Source organism: Choloepus didactylus, chromosome 3 (assembly GCF_015220235.1).
Source record: "Choloepus didactylus isolate mChoDid1 chromosome 3, mChoDid1.pri, whole genome shotgun sequence".
Classification (NCBI taxonomy): Eukaryota; Metazoa; Chordata; class Mammalia; order Pilosa; family Megalonychidae; genus Choloepus; species Choloepus didactylus.
In genome coordinates, this window is record NC_051309.1 from 75,492,465 (window position 1) to 75,519,538 (window position 27,074).

General features: G+C 36.4%; 1 protein-coding gene across 3 annotated transcripts in view; it reads left to right on the forward strand.

Annotated features, from left to right (window-relative positions):
- Positions 1–27,074, forward strand: part of MOB1B (MOB kinase activator 1B) — a 144,014-nt gene that overhangs the window by 100,653 nt on the left and 16,287 nt on the right. The window contains exons 4-7 of one of the 3 annotated variants that reach the window (XR_005215875.1): positions 1,672–1,805; positions 3,577–3,740; positions 7,256–7,413; positions 7,471–12,194. Coding sequence is in view for 2 of the 3 variants with exons in the window: in XM_037829937.1 (XP_037685865.1) it covers positions 1,672–1,805; positions 3,577–3,740; positions 7,256–7,333 (376 nt within the window). In the remaining variant the exon portion in view is untranslated. Of the gene's footprint in view, positions 1–1,671; positions 1,806–3,576; positions 3,741–7,255; positions 7,414–7,470; positions 12,195–13,163; positions 13,196–27,074 lie in introns of those variants that run through there. The other 2 variants (XM_037829937.1, XM_037829939.1) reach the window with 2 other exon arrangements.

Here is a 27,074-nt window from a genome sequence, read left to right on the forward strand (position 1 = left end):
CTATTTTGGAGTTTGCAGTTTACAAGTTCATATGTTGGTGACAGCAATAAATTTCAAAGAGAATGTCCTGTCAAATGTGAAATAAAAAAACCCGTGGGGGCAAAATAGGGAAGATGAGGGAAGTGATCTTAGGTATAAACATAGCAAAAGAAAAAGAAAATATCAGGGAATCGTAAACACCCTAAAAGTAGAAGTGATGTACAGCTGTTTTATTTATTTTATTTTTTTAAATTTTATTTTTAGAGAAGTTTTAGGTTTAGAGGATGGCTAAAAGTCCTACCATTCATGGTCGTTATCTCCTAAGAGGATCAAACAAGATGAAATAAACTTAAATCACATTAAAATTTGTTTTATATTGGGAAGAACTTCTTTATAAGCACAGTGATTAAACAGTGAAACAGGTTGCCAAGAAATGTTAGGAAATCTCCATTTGGAGACCTTCAAAATGGATTTGACAGTTATCCCTCTTGCCCAGAATTGCCAGTGTGGTACTCTACCAGAATATCTGTTCAGGTGTATCTTGTTTCAGATTATTGTTCTGAGGTGTAAGTAGCTATGATGAAATAGAAAGAATCCTTATTTATCCCATCTCAAGGTAATTGTCATATTCTTAAATACCCTGTAGTTGTTTTCCATCTTATATTTTGTAATTTCTTTGGATCAGCTGACTCACCTCTACCTATCATCTAGTCACCCCAAAATCTGGGGATCAGGTTCAAAGAAAGAAGCTAAGTGGCAGAAGTTACTTTTTGGGAAACCAAAATCTAAATGCTAGTTCATTTTAGAGATTTCTATACTTTTGGGTTTCAACTATATGCTTGTTATTCTTAATTTTAAGATTTAGCTTCTGTGTATGTGTGGTTGTGTGTGTGTGTGTGTGTGTGTGTGTGTGTGTGTATCTCTATTAGGGTTCTTGTACTGTTTTTGTTTGTTTACGAATCTGTCTTCTCTAGTAGTCAATTCTCTTTGAGGGTAGGGAAAGTATCTTCATTTTAGTATCCCTTGATCTTGACACGGGATCACTCATGTAGAGGGTGTTCATTAACTCTTTAGTGAGCCAATGGTTGATTTCTTGTTAATACCCAAAACTCACAAGTAGTTTTATTTGGATTGCCGATTTGCTAGAAAGGCATATTTAGCTCCTCAACCAAATGTACACAAATATTGAATCATTCTCTTCTTCATCTTACTTTGGATCTTCCATGTCATCCTCTTTCCTTAACCCAATACTTAAAGACTAAAAGTTTGAAAGTTTAAAAGAATTGTACTGCATAAGAAGACATGTCTTTCAAGGAAGAAAAACAGTAATAAAGTTCCAAGATGGTCATCATAGAACTGGGAAGTAAACTAGTTTTTCACCTATAGTATTTATAACTCTAAAATCTAAAGGTTATATATGAAGGAAAGCTAAATACAAAAATTAAGACTTATGAAGAGAGCATAGAAATTAAGCACGAAAATAAGTTTGATGGGGTCTGCCTAGTTTGGATCATAAGTGCAAAATAGTCCATTGGCAATTTAAAAATCCATGTTTATGTGGAGAAGCAGATTGTTTAAGACATGTCTGTATATATTTTTTATATACAGATATAATATAAAAATATAAAACATATACACACTATGTATAGGTGTATTCTGATATTCTGTGTACTTTTTATCTTTCCAATGCAGATATGAGTATCACTGGGCAGATGGAACAAACATAAAGAAGCCTATTAAGTGCTCTGCACCGAAGTATATTGATTACCTGATGACTTGGGTTCAAGATCAGTTGGATGATGAGACGTTATTTCCATCAAAAATTGGTATAATTAGTTGTTATAATTGGGATCTGTCATGTTTCATCTAATTTTATGTTATTTCTAAAATTGTGTTACCCCTCCCCCATTCCAGTTGAAGAGCCTGTGTTTATGTGTGTATATGCTATGTAATTTCCAAGAAGAGGCACACAAATGTTTCTTAACCCAGTGGTAAAGTAAGCAAGCTATCTTGTGTGAATGATTTTTTTCTCTTTAATTTAGCATTTTTAAGTACATACTTGTTGAAAGGATAGGTGTATTAGAAAATAAATGATCCTGCTTCTTCTGACTTAAGACAGTTGTTTAATTTTAAGTTTTTGGTGATATTCCAGATTAAAATATCCCTGAATTTATTTCCAGTCAAAGAGAGTTTAAAAAATAATAATTGTGACCGTCAAGTTAAGGAGAATAAACTTAACTCCCTGCTGCTTAAGAAGCCCTTTCAGTAATAAACATATATGACCTACATAGAGGTTTATTGGCTTTCCATTCCAAGAATCATACCAGATTACATATATATCAAAATATTTCTAATCTTACACATTTAAAAGAATCCTCTCTATTTCATTTCAAGTTATCATGAATATTAAGATAAACCTCAACAATGACAAAATCATTATATTAGGATAGTAACAAAATCTGGCCTATGTTTTGGGAGAAGTAGAGAATGGATATTGGGTAGGCAGCTAATAATATCTGCCACAGTTACATCCATTTCTTATTTATGAAAAGAGTTTATGCAGCTTGTATCCAGTTTTATATTATGATTGTGGCAAAAAAGGGAGTTTGAATTTATGCACTACAAAGTGAATCTTACAGATTTTGAAGTCACGTGATATGAGAAGTAAGCAAAATTTGAGGGCTTGGATAGCATGTTATTGACTAAGTGATTTTTAAAAAAAAATATGTTTGCTTTAAGGCAGACCTCCTCAAGTAGAAATTATTCTCATCTAGAATATTCATATGTTTTTACTTTGTCAAACTTTTTACCACTGTGTTTTGTGCCACCTTCTTTTAAAAAAATTAAGAATTTGCTCTTCTAACAATAAACAACGTTGGGGACTATACTTTACGCTTTTAGTTTTTGAAAGATTGGGTATGGTGGATGAAACATCAGTGTAAAAAGTTGCTGTTTTTATGTGTTGTTTTAAACATATTTATTGAATCCTTAACCACGTGGGAGCCTTTTTAATAAAAGGGCTATTTTTCAGGACTGAAGGACTTACATACATCATAGTGGTTTCGGATGAGCACCCTTACCTTATTCTTTATCTCCCCAAATATATTTTAAACTTTTTATTTTGACTCAGTTTTAGACTTTCAGAAAATTTGCAAGAATATTACAAAGAATTCCTGTTATTTCCATAGTAAAAAGTGTAAAAATATGTTGCAAACATTTTAAATAAAACTGAACATGGTTAATTTATTATTTGTGTTAAGCAAATATTTGTATTGAGACTTTATGTTAATAAATCTGAGAATCTGAATGTGAGTATTAGCTCTACTCCTAGACATTTACCAGTTTATTCTGTAATAAAGTGGTGACTTACGTTAGAGACTTAGAGAGCCATAATGAAAACTAGTTCTTATTTCATGGAAACTCTAAAGTTTATTTTCATTCATGATATGTTGAGAACTCCTGAAAGATACAATGGATATATAAAGTAGTAATTTCTTAAATATTTTCCTTTTCATCCTTGTCTTTGTCATTTTTGTTGCCATATTACTTTTTCTCCTATCTTGTTGTTAATAGAAGGGATTGTTTACCTATTTCTAGGTGTTCCATTCCCAAAGAACTTCATGTCTGTGGCAAAAACTATACTCAAACGCCTTTTTAGAGTATATGCTCACATTTATCATCAACATTTTGACCCTGTGATCCAACTTCAGGAGGAAGCACATCTCAATACATCCTTCAAGCACTTTATTTTTTTTGTCCAGGTGAGTTGTACTAGGAAAACTTTTGTGCTTAATGTAAGCATTTATCCACAGAGTTCTAAAGTGAACACTGCACCCACGCTGTTTGGACAGAATTTATTTGCTCTATCTCTCTCATCTGCATCCTTTCTTACACTTGTCATGAGGATAAGGACATAGCCTTCTGTTTCTGAATTCCGTTAGTCTCCAAGCAGGTGGCATGCAAGTCTAAAATGGATCTGAGAGGTCTCATCTTAGATTTGCTTCAGTTTACAGGCTATAATGGAATGACTGAATAATGAATGTGACTAGTTTGGTAGACCTATAGGTGAACTTGGTCTCTTAATAGCTTTTTAGTACTCTCTTCATTCCCTCTAATCTCCCGTACCCATCTAGTCTGGATCTGTTTTAGATGACTCTGACCTGAAAATGGGCTTTGAATATCACACCTTTTTTCCTTGCTTTTTAAAACCACATTCTGAATAATTTTTAAGTTAGGAGCTGTTCATCATGTCTGAAGAAAACAATTGTCCAAAGGAGTGCTTCTATTCCAGAGGTGCATTAGTATTTGATCTTACTTCCTAGTTCACCCCCCTTCACCCCCCTTCCTTCTGTCTCTTTTAGTCCTTAGAGAACTGGCCTTAGACATTGAGACTATGAGGAAGGGTGATATGCCCATCCTGGTATAATAATTAGAGAAACAGCAGGCAGGAATGAAAAAGAGGTAGAAATGATTGAGCTTATCAGCTTTTTTTTTTTTTTTAAGTGGAGGGAGGAAGAGAGATAGATGGTAGACAGAGAAGCCCAAAGGCCTGAATCTAGGTTGTTTTTGTACATCTGTGGATATAGACTTATAAATGTCTTTCCCACTCTACCCTCCATCTCCACTAAAAGAAAATTTGTCCATTTTCCTTCTATACACAGCTTCAAACAAAAGGTAGACATTTTTGGACTCAATTTCACGTATATAAAAATTTTAGGAGCGGTAATTTACCAAAACTGCTCCTCTTAACAATTAATTTACTAGAATATCCCATCTATAGATACTCATAAACGCAAAGAAAATATAGCTTGAAGTTTATGTCTGTGCTTTTGTCTAGGAAGAATATGATTGCTAAAGTTCAGGTTTAGTAGTTAACCTAACAGTTTTACCTTACTCTAAGATCTTAAGGTATACTCCACTCTCTTAACTCCTAGCAAATAAATTTAAAGACTGATACATAGCATTTACCACAACTGGTCCTATTTACATCTCAGAACTCTGTGAGCTCCTTAAAGGCAGATCTTTTAGTTACGTAGTGTCATCCTTTAATAGGGTGAGGGGGACCCTGCCCTGGGCTCCACAATTTGGGAGACCATGCTCTGGGCTCTTTCCCAACCACAGTCCTCTAAACAGGGTAAAGAATCTATGGGCCAAAAACTTACCTACTTAGAGCCTTCTGGCACATTCACAGGTACCTGAGACCTCAGAATTCCCTGCCCACGTGGCCCTATGTGCATTTCTGGGGCCTGCACAGATCTTTTCTTTAGGTCTACTCTCTTGAGGACAGGTCTCATCTCTAATATTTCTATCTCTGGGCCTGAGGGATAGCCAACTGGGAGCTGTTTGTGGGAGAGATGTGGACATGGCTCAGATGTTCTGGACAGGTGTCCATACTCATGTATGTGAGGCCCTGTGAGGGGTGGGATGGGGCTGGGAGTTGGAGGTGTGCTGTGGGCCAGGGACCTTCCTCATGTCACTGCTTTCCAATGCAGAACCCTAGGAGTCTGAGAATTCTAAATTTGAATCTGACTTCCTAGTCACTATGAAGGTATATTTTTCAAGATAGGAGAATAGAACAACCTGCTAACTTAATGTCTAATTTAAATATTTAGTAATATCACATGTATTCATTTGTGTTCTTAGCCTGAGCCCCACAAATCTTAGGGGTGGGCCTGTTGCTAAATGGTCCCTAGTGCTTCTCCCCAGTATTATTGTAGTGCCTAGTATAAGATGGATGCTAAGTGAATGAAATTAGGAGCACACAGATGTGGCCCTCTCTCTCTGGCTAAGCCAACTTGAAAGGTCAAATCACTGCCCTCCCCCCTACGTGGGACCAGACACCCAGGGGAGTGAATCTCCCTGGCAACGTGGAATATGACTCCCGGAGAGGAATGTAGACCCGGCATCATGGGATGGAGAACATCTTCTTGACCAAAAGGGGGATGTGAAAGGAAATGAAATAAGCTTCAGTGGCAGAGAGATTCCAAAACGAGCCGAGAGATCACTCTGGTGGGCACTCTTACGCACACTTTAGACAACCTTTTTTAGGTTCTAAAGAATTGGGGTAGCTGGTGGTGGATACCTGAAACTATTAAACTACAACCCAGAACCCATGAATCTCGAAGACAGTTGTATAAAAATGTAGCTTATGAGGGGTGACAATGGGATTGGGAATGCCATAAGGACCAAACTCCACTTTGTCTAGTTTATGGATGGATGTGTAGAAAAGTAGGGGAAGGAAACAAACAGACAAAGGTACCCAGTGTTCTTTTTTACTTCAATTGCTCTTTTTCACTCTAATTATTATTCTTGTTATTTTTGTGTGTGTGCTAATGAAGGTGTCAGGGATTGATTTAGGTGATGAATGTACAACTATGTAATGGTACTGTAAACAATCGAAAGTACAATTTGTTTTGTATGACTGCGTGGTATGTGAATATATCTCAATAAAATGATGATTTAAAAAAAAAAAAAAAAAAAAAAAAAAAAAAAAAAAAAAGAGAAATTAGGAGCACAGAATGCCCCACCATGGCAGATTCTCAAAAGATCAGAAGTATAGTCAGCCTCTATTTATTTTATATTGTATAGTTCAGGGGAAATCTATTCAAAATTAAACCTCAGAATGACAGGGATAGAACTTCTGAAGAAGCACAAATTAAATTAGTGCTTTCTTATTTTTTAGAGGATTTTAATTTATTGTTTGTAGTCTCCACATTATTCATGTTATTCTCATACCACATTTTATGATTGCTTTCAGATGTTGATTGATGACCAGGCTTTTACTCTTCATATGCTGAAGTTTGCCTGAACTGCTAGTTTTTTGGTCCTTGGTTGAGTATGTTTAATGTCTAGGTAATCCCTTTTAAAATAAATTAGTGGAGGGGGTAGTAGTAGTGCTTCAAAGACAATAGTAACAATAGTAATAGCAGCAGCAATTACCATTTATTGAGTATTTACTTTGTGCCAGGCATTATATGAAGTGCTTAACAGACAATAATACCACATTTAGTCCTCCCAGTAATTTTCTGAGTAGAGGGATTTGTCCTGTTACAATATGAAAAAACATAATATCAGAAATGGTTAACTTTTAACTTTTCCCAAGACACAGAGCTAGTGAATAGGAAAAAAACAAACAAACAAAAAAACAACCCTACTTTTCTTTACTTCAGAAGCTAATTGTCATTCAACAAATGTTAATGGAAATCTGCTTTAATATGAAATACAAATAATATTTTTGCTGTTTCTTCTGCCCTTTTTTTTTTTCTGTCATGCATAGGAATTCAACCTTATCGATAGAAGAGAACTTGCACCACTCCAAGAACTGATTGAAAAACTCACCTCAAAGGATAGATAAAAGGATGCAGAGCTATGCAAATTGTTCCTCAAATGAAACTGTGTGGAGTGTATTTGAATTTTTGTTGTATTTTGTTGTGTTTGTCTGTGTTGTTTTTTTTTTTTTTTTTTTTTTAATCATCATTTTATTGAGATATATTGTCTGAGTTGTTTTTGTCTTAGTTTTGAGAGGCTTGTTTGGATTCCCTTTTCTTTATTCTGAATAAATGAAACCATAGATTTTTTGCTAGACACAGCCAAGAACCATTTCCTATACATTCAGTAGGAGTAAATTTTGTCTTAGTGTCATGCATTTTTTTTCACTTAGTTTTGGTTATTCGAGGCATTCTTGATAATATTGTGTTTTGAGAGAAAATGCTTATTGATTGAACTGCTGATAGATGGGGTTCTGTGTTGTGTAAATTGTAGCCCATTTATGAAGTCCCCAAAAGACTTATGTTTTTAAGTGCCTTGGCAGGCTCACTTCTGAGGTGCAAAGCACAGATATAGAACTGTACAGGACTCAATATTAGAACTACTACCCAGGGCACTTACTGATGCATATTTAAAAATATCTGTGATAAAAGCCATAGTTTACCTAAATTGGTGATCTCCAGCTTTTACTACATTGAAGAAACATAATTTGTAAAGGTGTGCATGCAGAACATAAAAAAATTAGTATTTCTTAATTATTTTTTATAGTGATGGTAATACATTCTGTTCAGCAAATGCTTCAAGTTTCTACAAGCGGATCTTTTTCCGTTCCTTGGTATCTGTGATATTGAAATTTGAGGATGTTAGAATGTAATACCTTTTGCATTTTGGCTCCTTTCTACATGTTAACTGCACTGTAGGTATAAAAATTCAAGTTATATTTAGGATTGCCATCTTTGGAGGTGATGCCGAACTGTGAGGTTTCTTAGCAATTGCCAAATGAGCCATAAGTCTGCAGAATCCCCTTTTAATTTGAAGAGGAGGGATAGGTGTGTGTTTCTTTGGAGGGTTAGTTTGTATTGGGTGGGGGTGGGGTGATGGTTAGCGTGGGATTAAGTATAAGGAGACAGGTTCAAGAAGGTCCTGTCTTAAACCCTTGATTAGAATGGCATGAAGGTTTAATCTATTACTTAAAAACAAAGTATTGGAGACAACCTTAGGAATCAACTTCCATGAGAAGTTAAAAATAAATTAATTTTTAGGTACAGACATTAAAAATGGAATTTAGGGAATTTAATCACTTTTCAGCATTTCCATTCAGTGAATGGAGCTGGTGTTTGCCTGTCATTTAAAAATGATACAGTGCATCATTTGCTTTTATATTATAGGCCCAATTTGAAGCATTCTGACTTCCGATTGTTCCATTGTGAAAGAAATCTTTTTCTTCACAGTGATATTAAACCATGAAAATGCTAATTTAGTAAACTTCTAAGCTTTATTTGTCATGACTTTCTAATAAATTATTCCTGTAAATAAGTCCAGAAACTTAGTTTTAAAAATAATTAGTAACACTTTTCAGTTGTTTTTCTTGAGACTTCCAGTTTAATTTTGTCGTATCTGACAAACCTACTTCCTTCCATTAGAAATATATCTTCTTTGTAGAATAAAAATGCTTGCTCTGAAGTTGTATAAACTAAGAACACTTAGTAGAAAAGAATCTAAAATGAAATCAGTTTGTTTTTGCCATCACTAGGTAGAGAAGTTATATGATTTAATGCCATTACAATTATGATCACTAGGAACTGCCTTTTTCTCATTTTCATTTCTAGCCATCATTCACCAGTACTAACAGTAAAAAGTAACAGGAGAACCCTGGCAGAGGCAGATATATTGGGCATTGATTAGTAAAGATTATTTATAAACTGCAGTTAGAACTAGCTGATTTCCTTAAAACAGATCTCTTAGTACCTATACAGATAATATCAACAACTATGGGTTGATTCAGAAACAAAATTTGGTGTCAAGTGATTTTGAGTCTTGTCTATATGGGAAAATGAAGCACACAATTATTCACATTTCTTCCATAATGTATCTGACTTCATATCAACCTAATAAAGGAGTTGCAATAGCCAAGTAGAGTACAGTTAAAACTTGTTCTTGCTCTAGTAAGGCTTATACATTAGTACACTGTAAAAATGGGAAAATGTTTCTATATATTAACATTTAGAAGTTGGACTTGTCTTCCCAGTATATGTAGATGGGAGGTGTTTTCACTGTGCCAGAATCCCAGGTGCCTGTCTCTGAGTATTCCTTTTATCAGAGTTATTATGAGTTAAGGAAATAAATACATGTGTATGTATGGTAACAAAATATAGACGTTCTCACCAGACAGAGGCATGACATCATGCTTGTTACATGCTACAAGTAGGCAGACACTCTTCCAGAACATATGAGAAATAACTGATTTAATAAAAAATTGCTTTGATTTGTCTGGTTCCTATGAGAGTTACTAAGATGCCCTTTATAAAATAAGGATCAAAGCTTGGGTTTACAGCATAGCTTGATTATGTTTATTGGATTCTCTTCACATCTTTTAATTTAATTTATAAATAAGCCAGATAATTATTTTCCCCCTTGCTCTTTATACAGGGATATAAAGCAGAAGTTAGTTTTCTCATGTTCTGATAAAAACACTCCATAAAATATAAAGTAGTAAGTTAACACAGTATTAATGTTGCATATAATGCTTTGATTAAATGTTGATATGAAGCAAATTTTGGGAATTATTTTAAGTGACAGAGTGGTGGTGGTGGAGGGAAATTAACAGGAAAAGTGAAAATCGTTTAGTTATCAGCAGATGGTGCTACTGGTTTTCATTTACTAACTTTATTATTCTGTTTCCCATAGAAACCATGGCATTAGACTGCACTAAAACACTAAACGTGTGTTAGCTAGTGAAGGCTTTGGAGGTCAATTTAGCTTAAACTGAAATATTTTAGATTGCTATCTCTTACTACCTTACCTCTGTCATTTGTAAATTCTAAGTGGTCAGCATAAAATGTATCAGGTAAGAGAATATGTGTTAAGTGCATAATATATCGCAGGCTGAGTTACTGCCTGGTTTATTAGAAAAGATAAAGCACTATAATCTCTTACATTCAGGAAATAGTGCTGATGTGGATATTTATATTTTACATTTAATCCCCCCAGACTCCTTTTTATCTATTAGTATTTTCCTTGCTTATGGGAAATAGAAAAATGAGAGATTTTGTTTATACTTTTTCTACTCCCTCTCTGAGAGAGGTTTTGATAACCACTGAAATGACAGAATATGTGAGATGCAATTATTAAGTTGTAGGACTTATAAAATATGTCATACCTTAAAACATCTAAATGAAAGTTGATCTTTAGTGTGGTTCCCTTGGGTGCACTTTTATTCTAACTATGCTGTGAAAGTATAATGTTTTTAGAACTCTTTTAGAGTTGCCTTGAGAATCAGTTTATGACTATGCAAAAAAAATCAGTTTCATCATTTTAGTTGCACCAAAAACTTTTATGCCTCCTAATATAACCTTGTCTTATTCACCAATCTAGCTCTTGACTGTTTTCTGAAAACTAAACAATTAGAACAGTTTAAAACAATGTGCCAAATGCTCTGAATTTGCAGAAGAGAATGTTTTGAGCATGAGTAGCATCATTTGAATAAAGGAGTGGTTTCCTGATTTCACTACTCTGAAGGGAACAGTATCATTTGAATGGACAGGTTTTACTTTTTTAAAATTCAGTTTTATTACCTTACAGTTAAATAGTTAAATATAATAATTTTTTAAAAATCAAGATGTTTCTCCAGAATTTGTTTTCTGTTTTTTGTTCTTTGCCTAAAAACTTTTGAATTCTATCTGGACTATGATAGGGCAGTTTTGATTTAGGAAATAGTATGGAAAATTGGATAGAATATTTCATATAGAAGTAGCTAAAGGAAACAACAACCCAAGCAGCCTTTAACTCCCTCACCTTAGAAAAAAATGTTTTCATTCAAATGAATGATTAGACTTTAATAAAAGACTGAAGATCATTAGACAAAGAAATTGGAATAAGTTTTACCTATTAATTGTGCTGAGCTTTAAGCCTGCATATCACAGGTGAAATATTTATAATTTGAATATATGACTGCTTGAAAAGAGGGAAACATCTTTTTTTTTTTTGAAGCTTAACTGAGATGTTAAGAATATACCAACTCTTAGAAACACCATTTTAGATCTGTACTTTAAGGACCATTCCTAAAATAATTTAAATATCAGAGTTTCATCATAATGTTAAGATTCACAGTAGGACTTGCTGTTGATCAGTTTCTCAGTTAGAAATGAGAGGGTAAATGTTCAGAGGTAAAGCTACCTCAAGAGTTAATGGAAAAGTTTAAGATGTAACAAAAAGTTATCTGCAGATGATTTTAATTTTTAAGACTTTCCTAATAAGCTAATCATAGAGAAGTGTTTGTTTTGAAGGTGTAAAACTGTGTTCCTGCTTTCTGTTAACTGGTAGCTGAACTGTACTTAACAAGTTTGGTGAAAGAGATAAAAAATAGATCAAAATATTGAGTACTCTCAGTTTTGCAAGTGTGATGCAAGTTGTTGTTTTTTCCCTGCGTATAGTACTATCCAGTAAAAAACTTTGGACAACAATTCTCAAAGATAGTAAAATCACTGGCCTGGCCTTTTTCAGCTGTACATTTACCTGTCTTCTCCTTCCTGGAAGTAAATTGCTTCCTTGCTGCTATTGACTTCCCATATCTCCCCATTCCTTTCCTCTACCCCTCTGCCTTTCAGAACAAAAGAGTTAGGTTGATTGTGCCAGTCTTCATTGTTAGTGATTCCAAAGTACTCTCAATACACAGGTTTTAGGCAAAATGTTGGAAGATGCAACTAATAAAAGCATTTTGTTTTGATTAACAAGCTTTCTTTAAATGGTGTTTCAAGCAGAAATATTTAGTAATACGAAGTTAAAATTTTTGTTAGTAATTAATTCCTTTTTCACTTATTATTAACATTAAATTCCTATAAGAGGTAATGTTTTTTACAGGTTTGCACACTTCAGTTTTTATTTTATTCTGAAATAACTGTGCAGGTTGTAAAATAAATTGGTGTGCTTTCATTTTAAGAACACTTTTCTCCTTAAATTGTTCTTCAGAGATGACTGTTTTCAGGGGAAATAATTTTTTACAGCCACTATTTTGTATTTGTTATTTTTATATATGCATAAATAACTAGGTGGTGAGGGCACTAATCTTGGAGGGAGTGCTTATTTTTGTTCTATTTGAACTTTTCCTGTACATCTAAGTTGTTAAAATTACCACTAGGAACAGTGTCATGAAATCTAGGTTGAGAGAGAATATGATAAATAAATATGAGAACACTCGGAATTTGAGTAGAAATCATTTCTGACAACAAAAGCAGAATAATACTGCCAGTGCCATATAATGGAAGCCTAAGGACACCATTCACACTGTGCATGTATTGAAGAAAATGCATAAAGATGGGGTTCCTGCTCTCATGAAGATAGACAGTTTCTCTGTATTTTAAAGTAGCTGGAAGGAGGAGAAGTCTAAACTGAAATGCAATATGGGACATTATATTGTAAGCTAACTGTGCCAAGATTACTCCAATTGTTATTATTGGTCAAAGTTTAACTGCTTCATTTTTATTTTAAAAGGGTATAATGAATGTCAGAAAATCTGTAATATGTTTAACAGATGTAAATAGTGTATACAAACTTGTATGTGATGGGATGGGAAATATTTTAATTCTAGGGTTTTTTTTTTTTTTTTAAGGAAGAAACTGAATGTTTATAAGAAAAAATTAATAAATAGTTACATTTGGCCATAAGTTCTGACTTCGAATTACCATTTATTTTTGCTATAGGTATGCCTGCATTGAACACATTCACAGAGAACACATTCATACAGTGCAGTTTGGTGAGCATTTTAAATGTGCTAGGCATTATTTTTTGTGATGTTCACAACAGCCTGGAAATTAGTATCCCATTGTCTTACATACTAGAAAACTAAAGCTCAGAGATTGTACAAGTGATTTGTTCTTGTTTTTCTCTTTTTGCTTGCTTTCTTTCTTTTCTTTTTTTTTTTTTTTTTGCTTTTTAAAAATATATGCTAATAACATGAACAGTTAACAAAATAACGAATTAATATCTTTTGACCTTTTCATCAAGCTAAGACATCTAATATTTTGTCTTTATTATAGACCATTAAGGATATTAATAACCAGTATTGGAGAATCTGCATTTTACCCTGATACCCATGTTTTAAAAGGAAATGTATTTTAGATAAAGTATTATCAGAGTACCATTATTAACTTTATATATTTTTCATTTAAAATAGTTTTATTTTAAATTCCTCTCTAAATTTTGATGACAGTACAAAATGGTATTTTACAAGAGAAGTATTTATGTATCATAAAAATCTACATCTAAAGGGTTTTTATTTATTCAAGTTTTCATCCTTGCCATGTACATATATAATACTAAAATAATAGTTAAGTATCATAATTTTATATTTCAAGTGTTTGAGGTAACATTCGAAGTTATATTCTGATTGATTCAAATAGTGTTTAGAACTGCATAAAAACAAAACTAGAATGTGGCAATAATACTAGATTTTCAGCAACAATATTTTCTTACAAATATGTAGGTATTAATCTGAATTTTTTCTCCATTTTGCTTCTTACAAAATTGATCATTCAGTATAATACCAATGACATGTCACTGTTCTACATTGTTAGCCTACATAATTTCCAATAGTAAATCTTTTTCAAAATTCTTGACTCTGCTGAATTGAGGGCTACAGGGTCCATATAAAAGATTTTATTTAACACTGAATTTTCTCATGTGAAATTCACCTGAAGATTTTCCTAAATTGACTTTAGGATTGTTGATTCCTCAGCATAAGAATATTAATGCTAAGGAATGAGTGATCACAGAAGACATGCCTTAATTCATGACTCTGACAAGTTTTAAATAGTGTGAATTCACACTGGCCGTACAAGTGTTGCTGTATGATAAATGATTTTGTGTGATTTTTCATGAATAACATCTCCAGCATGCATTATCTGGCACTCTCTCAAGGGACTTCATCCTCTGGTAAACACCTATCAGGTGGAGAAGTGGATGTAGACTCTTCCACTTTCATTGCATTTTGATTTCTCTCATGTTATATGACCATCTACTAAAGGCTTAATAGGTGACATTTACATTGATCCTCTCCAGTATAAATTATTTTTTTTTTATATTTTGTATTGGCAGTTTAGCTTATTCAATTATTAGAATTAACAGAAAATATTTTGTTTTGTATTTTTTCTCTTTTTTTAAAGAAATTGTATTTTGAGATAAATTCAAACTTACAGGAACAGTTGCAAAAACAGTACAAACCCCATACATAGAACTCCAGCATATCCCGACCCCACTCCCCTGATACCCCAATCCACCAACTTTAACATACTGTCACACCATTTCTTTCTTTCCCTCCCTCTCTTCTTCCATCCCTCCCTCCCTATTTATCATCCATCATCTATTGCTCTGTCCTCTGAACATATGAGAGCAAGCTGCACACATCTTTGAACAAACAATACAATTCACATATACCTTTCCCATGGACAAGAACATTCTTTTATGCAATCCCATTAAGTGCAACTAAAAAGTTCAAGAAATTTAACATTGATACAAAGCTTACAATCTATATTTCCTTTTTTTTTCTTATGTCCCATCTGTGTCCCTTTGAGCCTCCTCTCCTCCATCCTCAGATCTCATCCAGGATCATCCTTGGCATTTAATTGTCATCTATTTAGACTTGTCTTTTTTTTCTCAATTGTGGAAACATATATACAGTCTAAATCTTCCCATTCCACCCCCTCCGTAGCATTCCATTAGTGGGGTTAATCACATTTAGAATGTTGCAATGTTATCACCTTCCCACCATCCATGTCTAGAAGTTTCCCTTCACCCCAAACAGAAACCCTACACTCATTTCTTAACTCCCCATTGCCCCTTCCCCCACTTCTCAGAACCCCTACTCTACTTTTCCTCTCCAGTATAAATTGGCTTAGATCGACAGTAGTTGGGATGACTAAAAGCTCTACCAGATTACAGTGTTTCTTTTTCAGTGTGTGAGTGTTCTAGCATGTTTAAAAGTTCACCCAAGGGCTGAAAAATCTTCCATATACAAAATGTTTTAGTATGAGTTCTCTCATGTCATCTAAGGTCTGAATATTGACTGAAGCCTTTCACATATATGGCATTCGTATGGTTTCTCTGCAGTTTGGTTCTGTTGTGTTGCCTAAGGTTACAGAAATAAAGTTTCCCCACATAGATGATATTCTTACAGTATCTCTGTAGAGTGATTTTTCTCATGTTTTCTAAAGGCAGAATGATAAGTGAAGGCTTTCCCACAAAAATGACATTCATAGGGTCAATCTCCACCGTGACTTTTCTCATATTTTCTCAGGGCAGAACTTTGAGTAAAGGCTTTCCCACACAGGTGGCATTCATATGGTTTCTGTCTAGTGTGAGTTCTCTCATGCCTCAGGGAAGAAAAGTGACTGAAGGCTTTCCCACATAGATGGCATTTGTATGGTTTCTCTCCAGTGTGAGTTCTCTCATGTATCGGGTTAGAAGCAAAGGCTTTCCCACATAGATGACATTTATGTCATTTCCCACAGGGATGGTATTCATATGGTTTATCTCTAGTGTGAATTCCATCACATTATGTGAGGCCAGAGCTTTGAATAAAAGATTTACCAATTGGATGACAGTCATATGATTTATTTTTAGTGCATATTTCCTTTTGTTTATTAACAGATGACTGGTCACTGAAGGCTTTTCCAATGAGATTGCTGCAGTAGGGTTTCTTTCCATTGTGAATTAACACCTGTTGAGTTACTCTGTATCTGTGACTAAAATCTTCTGGCAGTTCAGTACATATAATGCCATTCTTTTTAACTTGAGAATTCTGCCTCAATGACATCATGGTAGATGTGTCTTTTCTGTAGTTATGTTGCATGGATAGCATTTCTCTCTTTTTTTTTAAGACCACTTTCCCTGCCTGAATTCTATACTGGAAAAATCCAATCCCTTCTCTCCACAGTTCCTCTCCTTGCTTCAAGTGGTAAAGTACATCTGATTTGAAGACCAGACATCCCTTTCCACATACATGGTTGGGTCCACTCTCTTGACCTGAGAAGATGTCTTTGTAACAGACATCAGCTTCCATGGCTCAGCCCTTGAAGTGATTTTTTTCCTTCAACCTGTCCCTTTTAGTCCAAGCTGGCACAGTGGTTCCATTCCCACTGAGACCACATGATTGATATTCTCCAGCATCACATCTCTGAACAGCTTTTTTGGGGTTGTGTCCAGCAGGGACCACTCTTTCTGGGTGAAGTCTATAACTACATTTTTCAAGTTCACTAACTCCAGTGGCTGCATTGTCAATAGCTCAGCTGACAACTGTCTTCCTCTGGGTTTTCACTTACAACCAGATGAACATGTGAATGGCTGAGATATCCCAGAGCTGCAGGTGCCTCCCTTGTGTGTCCCCCGGGACAAAGCTTGATCCTCACTGTGGAGATAGCACAGGGGCCCAGGAAATTGAACCCTAAGAAATTTCTGGAGCAGCCTGGGTCACCATGGGTCGGAAAAGGCAGTTCTAGCACCCACTGTAGGATGCACCCCTTTCGGTCCCTCTGGCTGAATCCCTGAAACTGGGCTGAAATACCTTAGTGCCAGTGACCCAGCTAGGTGAAGTGGACTCCTCCTAACTTTATATTTTGAAGGTTCATTGGTCTCTATTGTGCTAAATATGAATGATTTCCTCATTATATAACATTATCTGAAAATGAGGCATTTTGACAAAACAAAGGTCCTAAATAGCTGTTCTTTAATGCCTAAGCAACCATGTTTATTAAAAGTTTTACTAAGATTGTATACTTTCTACTTTAAACAGCATAATGAGAAGTGTCATATTTTCTTGATGACCTAAGTTCACCTTTACAACAATACAGCAAACAGTGCTTACTTTGTTAAGGCTCCTATGCTGTTCTAGTATGTTATTTGCCAACACATTTTATGATGATGTTTTAGTTTCCTCATTGCTAAAGCAAATAATATGGATTGGAATTTATTGACTCATGGTTTTGAGACTAGAAGTCCAAATCAAGGCATCATCAAGGTGATGCCTTCTTCCTGAAGACTGGCATTCTGGGCTGGATGTCAGTGATACATGGTCCTTGCCTCCTCCATCACATAGTAGTGCACATGGTCTCTTCTGGCCTCTCCCTTCTATTCCATGTTCCGTTAATCTTTAGTTGCTTACTTCCCGTGGCTTTCCTTCTATTTGTATTTCATTCTGCTTATAAAGGACAGCAGTAATGGGATTAAGAACCATTCTGATTGAGCTGGGCCACATCTTAACTGAAATAACTTCATCAAAGGTCCTTACAATGGGTTCATACCCACAGAACTGATTAAATTTAAGAACATCTTTTTTCTGGGGTGCACACTGCTAAAACACCACAGAAAACTTCTGTATCCTTCTGTTTCTAGGCACCAAGGAAGATTGCAAGGGGAAACTTATAACAAGCTTATTAAATTGATAAATATTTTACAGAATAGTTGGGTTGTTATAGACAAATGTATGGGGCGGTGTGACCACTATTTATTATCAGTATTAAGGGCCTGTTATGTATTATACTTTTATTGTCATTTTCTGAGTTGGTTTGGGTTTTTCTTTAAAAACCTGTATGTTACTAGACAGAATCCTTGCCTCAAGCTTTAGTTACATCAGAATTCTCACAGAGGAGAAAAGGAATCCCAAAATTGACATAAAAAGCTCTGGCAAGGAAGGTTAAGATGGTGGTGTATCTTGACTGGCTGAGTACTCCATCCAGTACACACTTGAGGCGTCTGCAACTCTGAATTCCGAAAGCTGAAAGCTTTTTCTTGAATTCAGTGGGAACACAGCCTGGCATGTGGTTGTTGATAGTCTTTATCCCACTTAATGTGAAAAAAATATTTCACTGCAAATTATTAGTGGTTTTAATTTAACACCTCTGCTGGTGTTTTCTACAATCCAATTTTGAATTCTGAAACATATCTGGCTCTCAGTATTTCAGATGAGGGACAGTGGACCAAAATCAGGAGGTGTTTTAAAAAGTGCTTTTCTCTCATCTCTTCCTTATGTTAGCTACAAGTTCTGTGGGGGGAAAATGGAAATTACACTGGGCTTGATGCAAGAGAGCTAAGTTCCCTGCTTCAGTCATTTCCTGTGTTTGTAATTTTGAGGCTTACTTTTATTTTCACTACATTTCTTTTATTAGAGCGGTTATAGATTTGCAGAAAATACAGAGTTCCCATGTACTTCTTCCTCTTTAACTGGCTTTGGTATTACAGTGATGTAGAACGTGTTAGGGAATATTTTCTTCAATTTTTTGGGAGGGCTAATGTTAATTCTTCTTGGGATGTTTGGCAAAATCATCAGTGAAGTCATCTGGTCCTAGGCTTTTCTTTTTTGGGAAGTTTTTTTTTTTTTTTAATGAAATTTTATTGAAATATATTCACATAGCATCCAGTCACCCAAAATGTACAATTGTTCAGAGTATCATCACATAGTTGTGTATTCATCACCACAATCAATTTTTTTAACATTTTCATTACTCCAAATAAGAATAAGAATAAAAATAAAAATAAAAAAGAACAACCAAAACATCTCATACTCCTTTATTCTCCTTATTATTCATTTACTTTTTGTGCCCCTTTTTTCTACTCATTTGTCCATATACTGGATAAAGGGAGTGTGAGCCACAAATTTTCACAATCCTAAATTCACACCATACAAGCTATATAGTTACATGATTGTCTTCAAGAATCAAGTATACTGGATTACAGTTCAACAATTTCAGGTATGTCCTTCTAACTATACTAGTACACTAAAAACTAAAAAGGGATATCTGTTTAATGCATTAAGAATAACCTCCAGAATGAACTCTCAACTCTATTTGAGATCTCTCAGCCACTGAAACTTTATTTTGTTTAATTTCTCTTCCCCCTTTTGGTCAGGAAGGCATTCTCAATCCCACAATGCCAAGTCCAGGTTCATCCCTGGGAGCCATGTCCCACATTGCCAGGGAGATTTACGCCCCTGGGAGTAATGTCCCATGTAGGGGGAGGGCAGAGAGTTTACCTGCAGTGTGGGCTTCGAGAGAGACAAGCCACATCTGAAAAACAAAAGAGGTTCTCAGTGGTGGTGGTGGTGGTGGGGTGATGCTTAGGCACCATTGTAAGTAGGCTTAGACTCCCCTTTACAGTAACAAGTTTCATAAGGCCAAGCCGTAAGATCAAGGACTTGGCCTACTACAATGGTAGTCCACAATGCCTGCAGAAATATCAGGAATTCTCCAGGTGGGAAAGTTTAATATTTCCACATTTTTCCCCAGGCATTCAAGGGGTCTTTGCAAATACTGTTTGTTCTCTGCCCAAATTATTCTGGGATGTATTGGGGTTTCACACTACCTGTACAAACCAACCAGATCTCACCCCCTATTCAAGGTTCCATGTAATTATGGTGTTGAATAAACTGACCATACAAGTTAAATTACATAGTGTGCTACAGAAAATATACATTTGACACCAAATAAACATCTCTCTCTTTGGTCTCACACAGAAGTTGAGGTTTTAAAACACAGTCAATATCATCCTTTCCCCAAAAGTCTGGTTTACCTTAATTTAATCAAGTCCATTTTGTTCATATCTCTACATTAAATCTGATCTCTTTTCCAGCTTTTTTAACATTTGCTGTATGGGGTAATGCTGACATTCATAGCTGCTGAACCCTGGCTCTAAGTCTCAGGTGTCACATAGATACCCAAATTACAGGGACCAGCCAGCTCAGCATCTCAGAATTTAGAGATAACCATTACAACTCATGAATAGATTTTGGACTGCTCTAAGAGCGTACAATTTAGGAACCTTTACCATAAGCCTTCCCCTGATAACCTATGCTCTCAGATTCAATTCTCAGAGTTTGCACATTATAGTTAGTCCATATTAGTGAAGCATTATGTTTGTCTTTTCCATTCTGGCTTATTTCACTCAACCTACTATCCTCAAGGTCCATTCACCTAGATACATACCTCACAACTTCATCTCTTCTTGCTGCTGCTCAGTATTCCATTGTATGATTATACTGCAGTTGATCATTCTGTTTATCAGTCGATGTACCCATAGGCCAACTCTATCCATTGTGTATCATGAATATAGCTGCCAAACACCAGGGTGCAATAATCCACTCATGTTTCTGCTGTCAGTTCTTCCAAGTATATGCCAATAATGGGGTTGCAGGACCATGTGGTAACCCCACAGGTAGCTTCCTGTGGAACCACTTACTGCCCTCCAGCTGGGCTATGCCATTTTACTTCCCTACCAACAAGGAATAGGTATATCCCTCTCTTCACATTTTCTCCAGTACTTGTATCCTTCTGTTTATTTTTTTTAACAATTTTATTCCACACCATACAATCCACCCTAGGTAAACAATCAGTGATTCCCAGTATAATCACATAATTATGCATTCACCACCACAATGTATATGAGGATATTTCCATCTCTTCCCTAAAGAAAGAGGAAAAGGAGGAAAAAAATGAAGAATAAAAATACAAGTGATAGAAGAAAAATAAAAATAAAATACAATGAAAAGGTCAGGCAGCATCACCACCACCAAGAATCCCATATCACTTCCTTATACCCCTCTTATAAGGTATATAGCCTTTGGTATATAGCCTTTATTACAATTAATGGAAGCATTTTACAATGTTACCATTAACTATAGACTCTAGTTTGTATCGACTGTATTTTCCCACTATACCATTCAATTTTCAACACCTTGCAATGTTGACATTCATTTTTTCTCCCACATGTAAAAACATTCTTATATTTGTACATTTAATCACCATCACTGACCACTCTAGATTTCGCTAAGTTATACAATCCAGTCTTTATCTTCTATCTTTCTGTCTAGTGTCATATCTGCCCTTAGCCTTCCTCTTTCAACCATACTCACACTTATCTTTGTTCAGAGTACTTATAATATTGTATTACCATCACACACTATTATGCTATCCATTCCATTTCTAGATCTATACAATCAATCTTGTTGAACCTTCTGTACTCCTTTGGCATCAAATGCCTGATCTCTAAGAGCTTTTTCTATCTCTAATAACCTGTGTTCTCAACTCTCAAATTTTACTCATCAATGTTAGTCCATATCAGTGAGACCATACAGTATCTGTCCTTTTGTTTCACTCAGTGTAATGTCTACTGTCTACCATTTTGTCTTTTGGATTTTATATATCATATCCTATTTTATTTTTACCTTTTCTTGTCTCTCTCTTTTTACCCTTATGGATAGTCTTCATTTCTACATGTTTCTCCAAATGTCTCTCTCTTGTCTTTCCCTATTTGCCTGTAGTCCTTCCTTTAGTATTTCTTGTAGAGCAGGTATCTTGTTCACAAACTCTCTCATTGTCTGTTTGTTAGAGAATATTTTAAACTCTCCCTCATTTTTGAAGGACAGTTTTTCCAGATACAGAATTCTTGGATGGCAGTTTTTCTCTTTTAGTAGCTTAAATATATCATACCATTGCCTTCTTGCCTCCATTGTTTCTACTGAGAAATCTGCATATGGTCTTATCAAGCTTCCTTTGTATATGATGGATCACTTTTCTCTTGCTAGTTTCAGAATCCTCTCTTTGTCTCTGATATTTGATAATCTGATTATTAAGTGTCTTGGAGTCATTCTAGGATCTATTCTGTTTGGGGTATGCTGCACTTCTTGGATATGTAATTTTATGTTTTTCATAAGAGATGGGAAATTTTTAGTGATTATTTCCTCCATTATTCTTTCTGCCCCTTTTCCCTTCTCCTTCTTGGACACCCATGATGTGTATATTCATGTGCTTCATGTTGTCATTCAGTCCCCTGAGACCCTGTTCATAATTTTCCATTCTTTTCCCTATCTGTTCTTTTGTGTGTCAGATTTCAGCTGTCCTGTCCTCCAGTTCATGAATTTTTTCTTCTGCCTCTTCAAATCTCCTATTGTATATCTCCATTGTATTCTTCATCTCTCCTATTGTACCTTTCATTCTCATAAGTTCTGCCAATTGTTTGTTCAAACTTTCAAGTTCTTCTTTATGTTTGCCCAATGTCTTCTTTATATCCTTCACCTCTTCTGCCATATCTTCCCTCAACTTATTGATTTGATTTTTGAATTGATTTAGGAGATGTTTCATTAATAATTAGTTGTTTCAACTCCTGTATCTCAGTTGAAGTGTAAGTTTGTTCCACTGGCCATATCTTCATTTTTTCTTTATGTGATTTGTAATTTTTTGTTGTCTAGGCTCCTTGATTACCCCAATCAGATTTTCCCAGACCTGACAGGACCAGGTCTCAGGAGGAGGCTGTATGCAGTGTCAGGTTTCCCTGAGGGTGAGACACAGCAGATTGTAAGACCTTCCTGTAAGGCCCTGAGACTATGTGCTTTCCCTGTCCTGCCCAGCAGGTGGTGCTTGTCAGTCTGCAGCTCCCCACTGGTGTAAAGAGACACAGTGTATTTAATTCTCAGTGGACCCTCTCCCAGCCAAGCTTAGGCTGTTTCTGCCCTGCAACCCCTGGGCCCTAGGGTCTGAGTTCTCTGAGGAGGGCTGCCAATTGAGTTGGGCTCCATCCCCCCTCTTCTTAGGGAAGATAAACCCTTTAGGAAATTGTCACCTACACTTGAGTTTTTCCTTTGACTCTCTGACTATCTTAACTCCACCCTTGCCTGGGTCAGTGTTGACAAATGAAACTGCCTGAAGCTTTCTCTAATGAACTACTTAGAATGAGAGACAGAGAAAGAGAAAAAGAAAAAGAGCAAGAAGTCCCCTTTTCCAATTCAGTCCCCAGCCCTCTAGTTCACCAGGCGAGAACCAGAATTGGTACCTGGTTCTGTGTGTCCCTTTTCTTGGGACGCAGCCTTTTCCAGTATTCTGAGCTCAACGGACTCCAAAAGCCTCTGTTTTTATTTATGTATTTTTTTTCTGTCAGGCCTGCCTCCTCTAGCCATGATAAACCTCTGGGTTCTTTTCCTGCTTGCTCCAGGTTTATCTGTGCTCATAGCCTGTATTCAGGAGTCCAGATTTGTTAATTAAAACCACAGTTGGAACTTGGTTGAGCTACATTCCCTTGCCCCTGGCAGGCACCACTTCTTTTTCCCACAGCAAAGTTTTGCAACTCAGCTTGCCATGCCTATGAGGGAGGGGCACCAGCTCTGCAGTTTGGCGAGCTTTATTTACAGTTCTATGCTGTGATCTCAGTCATTCCACCCATTCCTGACTGGTGGATGATGTCCAGTCACAAATGCCCCCCATCATTTGTCCCAGACTATTTCTTAGTTGTTCCTGGCTGTTTACTAGTTGCTCTAGGGGACTAACTAAATTCCACAGCTCCCTATGCTGCCATCTTGCTGTTGGAAGGTTTTTGATTGCTGACTCAATCTCTTGCTGTTTATCTATTGAGAGCTTCTATTTCTTCTTGAGTCAGTGTAGTAGTTTGTGTGTTCATAGGGATTTGTCTATTTCATCTAGAGTTGGGGATTGAATCATGTCCCTCCATAAATGGAATACTCAGGTGACAACCCCTAGTCCTGTGGATGTAAATATATTTATAAATCGTATCTTTTAAGATGTTTTTAGTTAAGGTGTGCCCAAAATGAATGAGATTGGGCCTTGGTCCAATATGGCTGATGTCGTAATAAACAAAGGAAATTGGATATGAAAAGAAGAAGCCATGGGAAAGAAGCTGGAAATCAACAGAACTCAGAAAAGAAAGAAGATGTCATCATATGCATTGCCATGTTATGGAAAGACCAAGGACCCAGGGATCACTAGCAGCCAGCCCCGGAATGCCACATTCTTCCAGGAGAAACTATCACCCTGTTGCCTAGATTTTGGACTTCTCCTAGCCTTAAACAGTGAGTCAATGAATTCCTGTTGTTAAGCTACTCCACTACATGGTATTTATTTTAGCTAAAACACTGAGATTGTCTGATTTGTTAGCATATAGTTGTTCATATATCCTCTTACCTTCATGGTTTCCAAAGAGAAATTTGCTATTTTATTGAGGCTCTCTTGTATGTGATATGTTGCTTCTCTCTTGCAGTTTTCAGAACTCTCTCTTTGTCTTTGGCATTCACTAGTTTGATCATAATAGGGCACAGTGTGGGTCTATTTATCTTTACCCTGTTTGGAGTTCATTGAGAATCTTGGGTGTATGTGTATATATATATATATATAAATAGCCTTTCATTATATTTGGGAAGTTTTCAACCATTATTTCTTTAGATATTCTGCCGCTCTTTTTCTACTTCTTCTTTAACTCCCATAATGGGTATATTAGTACCCTTGATGGTGTCTCAGATTTCTCAGGCTCTGTTCACTTTTCTTCATTCTTTCTTCCTTCTGCTCTTCAGAATGGATGATTTCAGTTGTCTTATTTCCAAGTTCATTGATTCTTCTGCCAACCCCAATTTGATGTTGAACCCCTCTAGGGATTTTTAAATTCCTTCTACTATAGTCCTCAGCTCTGTTTAGTTCTTTTTCATAATTTCTGTCTCTCTATTGATAGTTTCTTTCTGTTCATCTGTCATTTCTTGATTTCCTTTAGTTCTTTGTTCATGTTTCCTTTAGCTTTTTAAGCATAATTAAGACCATTTTTAAAAAGTCTTTGTCTGATATATCCCTGGTCTGGGCCTCCTATTGACTCTTTCTAATGTTTTAATCTTCTCCTCTGCCTAGAGCATTGCTTCCTGTTTCTTTGTATGTTTTATAACTATTTGTTGAAACCTGGACATTTTTGATATTTTAATTTGTTATTGCTGAAATTTAGACTCTGAAATTTCTGTTCTTTATGCTAATACCCAGCTAGTTTTACAACAGTGCTTCCCTATTCAGTGTGAACTGAACCTCATCCATAACATCAGACAATTCTGATCTGGAGGAGCGTTCATGAGAAGTGGACTCCATGAACTTTCCATGGTAGGCTTTTGTGATGGTTAGTCACTGCAAGTAATCACCCCTCACCCCTCAAATGACCTTTCTTTACCAGGTCCTCTGCTGTGGTTTGCCCTACACTGCTTCTGCTCCAATTCAATTCAATACAGTCAATTCAACTTTGAAAAATAACATCGAGGATGTTCCCATTTTCACTTCAATTCCATTGCTTCCGGCTTTTTGTACTGATGTTCATCAAAGATTAATGCTGACAACCTCCATTGTACCTTGTTTTGATTTCTGACACCCTAAGATCCCTGGGAGGAACTTCACCTTATCCCCTAGCCCAGAAATACTGCTTCTTCAGGTTGGGAGACTTACACTATGGCACACCCCTGTTTCTCCTGAAGAAAGCAGGCTTGGAATTCTGCAGCTGAGGAGTCAGAGTCTCAGGTGTCATTGGCCACTCCAGAAATCTTTTGGGCATGGGCACTGCCTTACTACCCCAGTCTGGGTGACTCCTTTCTGCACAGCCCTTATTTCCTCTTGGACTCCATCTACTGTTTTTGCAGATAATATTGGAACTGCTCAGGATGTAGACCTTTGTTTAAGGAAAGCAGCGACCCCTGCTCAGAATTTCCTGAGTCCCAGTCCACAGTCTAGACCAGGATGGAGCCAAAGGCAGTCTCTGGAGAGGCGGACACTGTAGAATCAGCAACAGGAGACATGAGCCCCAGCGGAACCAGGCAGATTAACACCCTGGGACCCTTGCAAGAGGCAGAGACCCACATCAGTGGAGATCTGCCTACATTACTAAAGCAGAGCTAGAAATGCAAGGGCTGCAGGCAAGGAGGCAGAGCGCCCAAGTCCAGAGCAGGACTGGAGGGGACCAAGCCACAGCACTGCCCCCAACACACTGAGGGCCCAGAGGTCTTCCCCAAAAAGCTGATCCCTTTCTCCCCCACCTTCTTCTAGATGACTTTAAAGCTTTACAATAAAATTTTACCAAAGGGGGAAAAAAAAAAGATACTAGGAACTAAAAAAAAAGGGGAGGCGGGGATAAAACACCTTTCCTAGTCTTTCCAGGTTGACCTGTGAAAGTGCTCTCTATCAGAGCTTATCCATTCAGTGATTTCAGAGAATAGCCCCAGGCCAAAGTGTAGGGTCCTCCCATGTGTCTTGTCTTAGGCAAGGAAGTGTTGCCCCCAAAATTCTCCATTACACAATACATATGTCCCCTCTTCCCTAGGAAACAGTTTCCTTACAGTCCTGGGCACAGCACTTTATGTCTTTAAGCCAGCAATCCCTTGCCCCAGGCAGCCACTACTTGACTACTCACACAGTGTTCTGTAGGAGAGTCTGTGAGTCTCACACAGTGTTCTGTAGAAGAGTCTATGAGTTGCCTTCTACACTCAAAGCAAGTTCTTTGAGATTTCTGTTCTTTAAGCTTATACCCAACTAGTTTTATGACAGTGCTTTCCAGTTCAGTGTGAACCGAACCTCATCCATAACATCAGACAATTCTGATCTGGAGGAGATGTCAATCTCCTGCCTGCAATGATTGGCCTGGTTTAGTCTTTCAGGTCACAACTAGAGAGTTTGGGCCAGATATACATGCTCCAAATATGTTCATGATGGTTACTTTTATCCTGCTGGAACTGGGAGCATGGGCCAGCACTGCATCGAAGTTTTGAGGGAATGGGGGATTGGCTTGCCATGGCTCCATGAGATCCTACCACTTTTAAATAACCT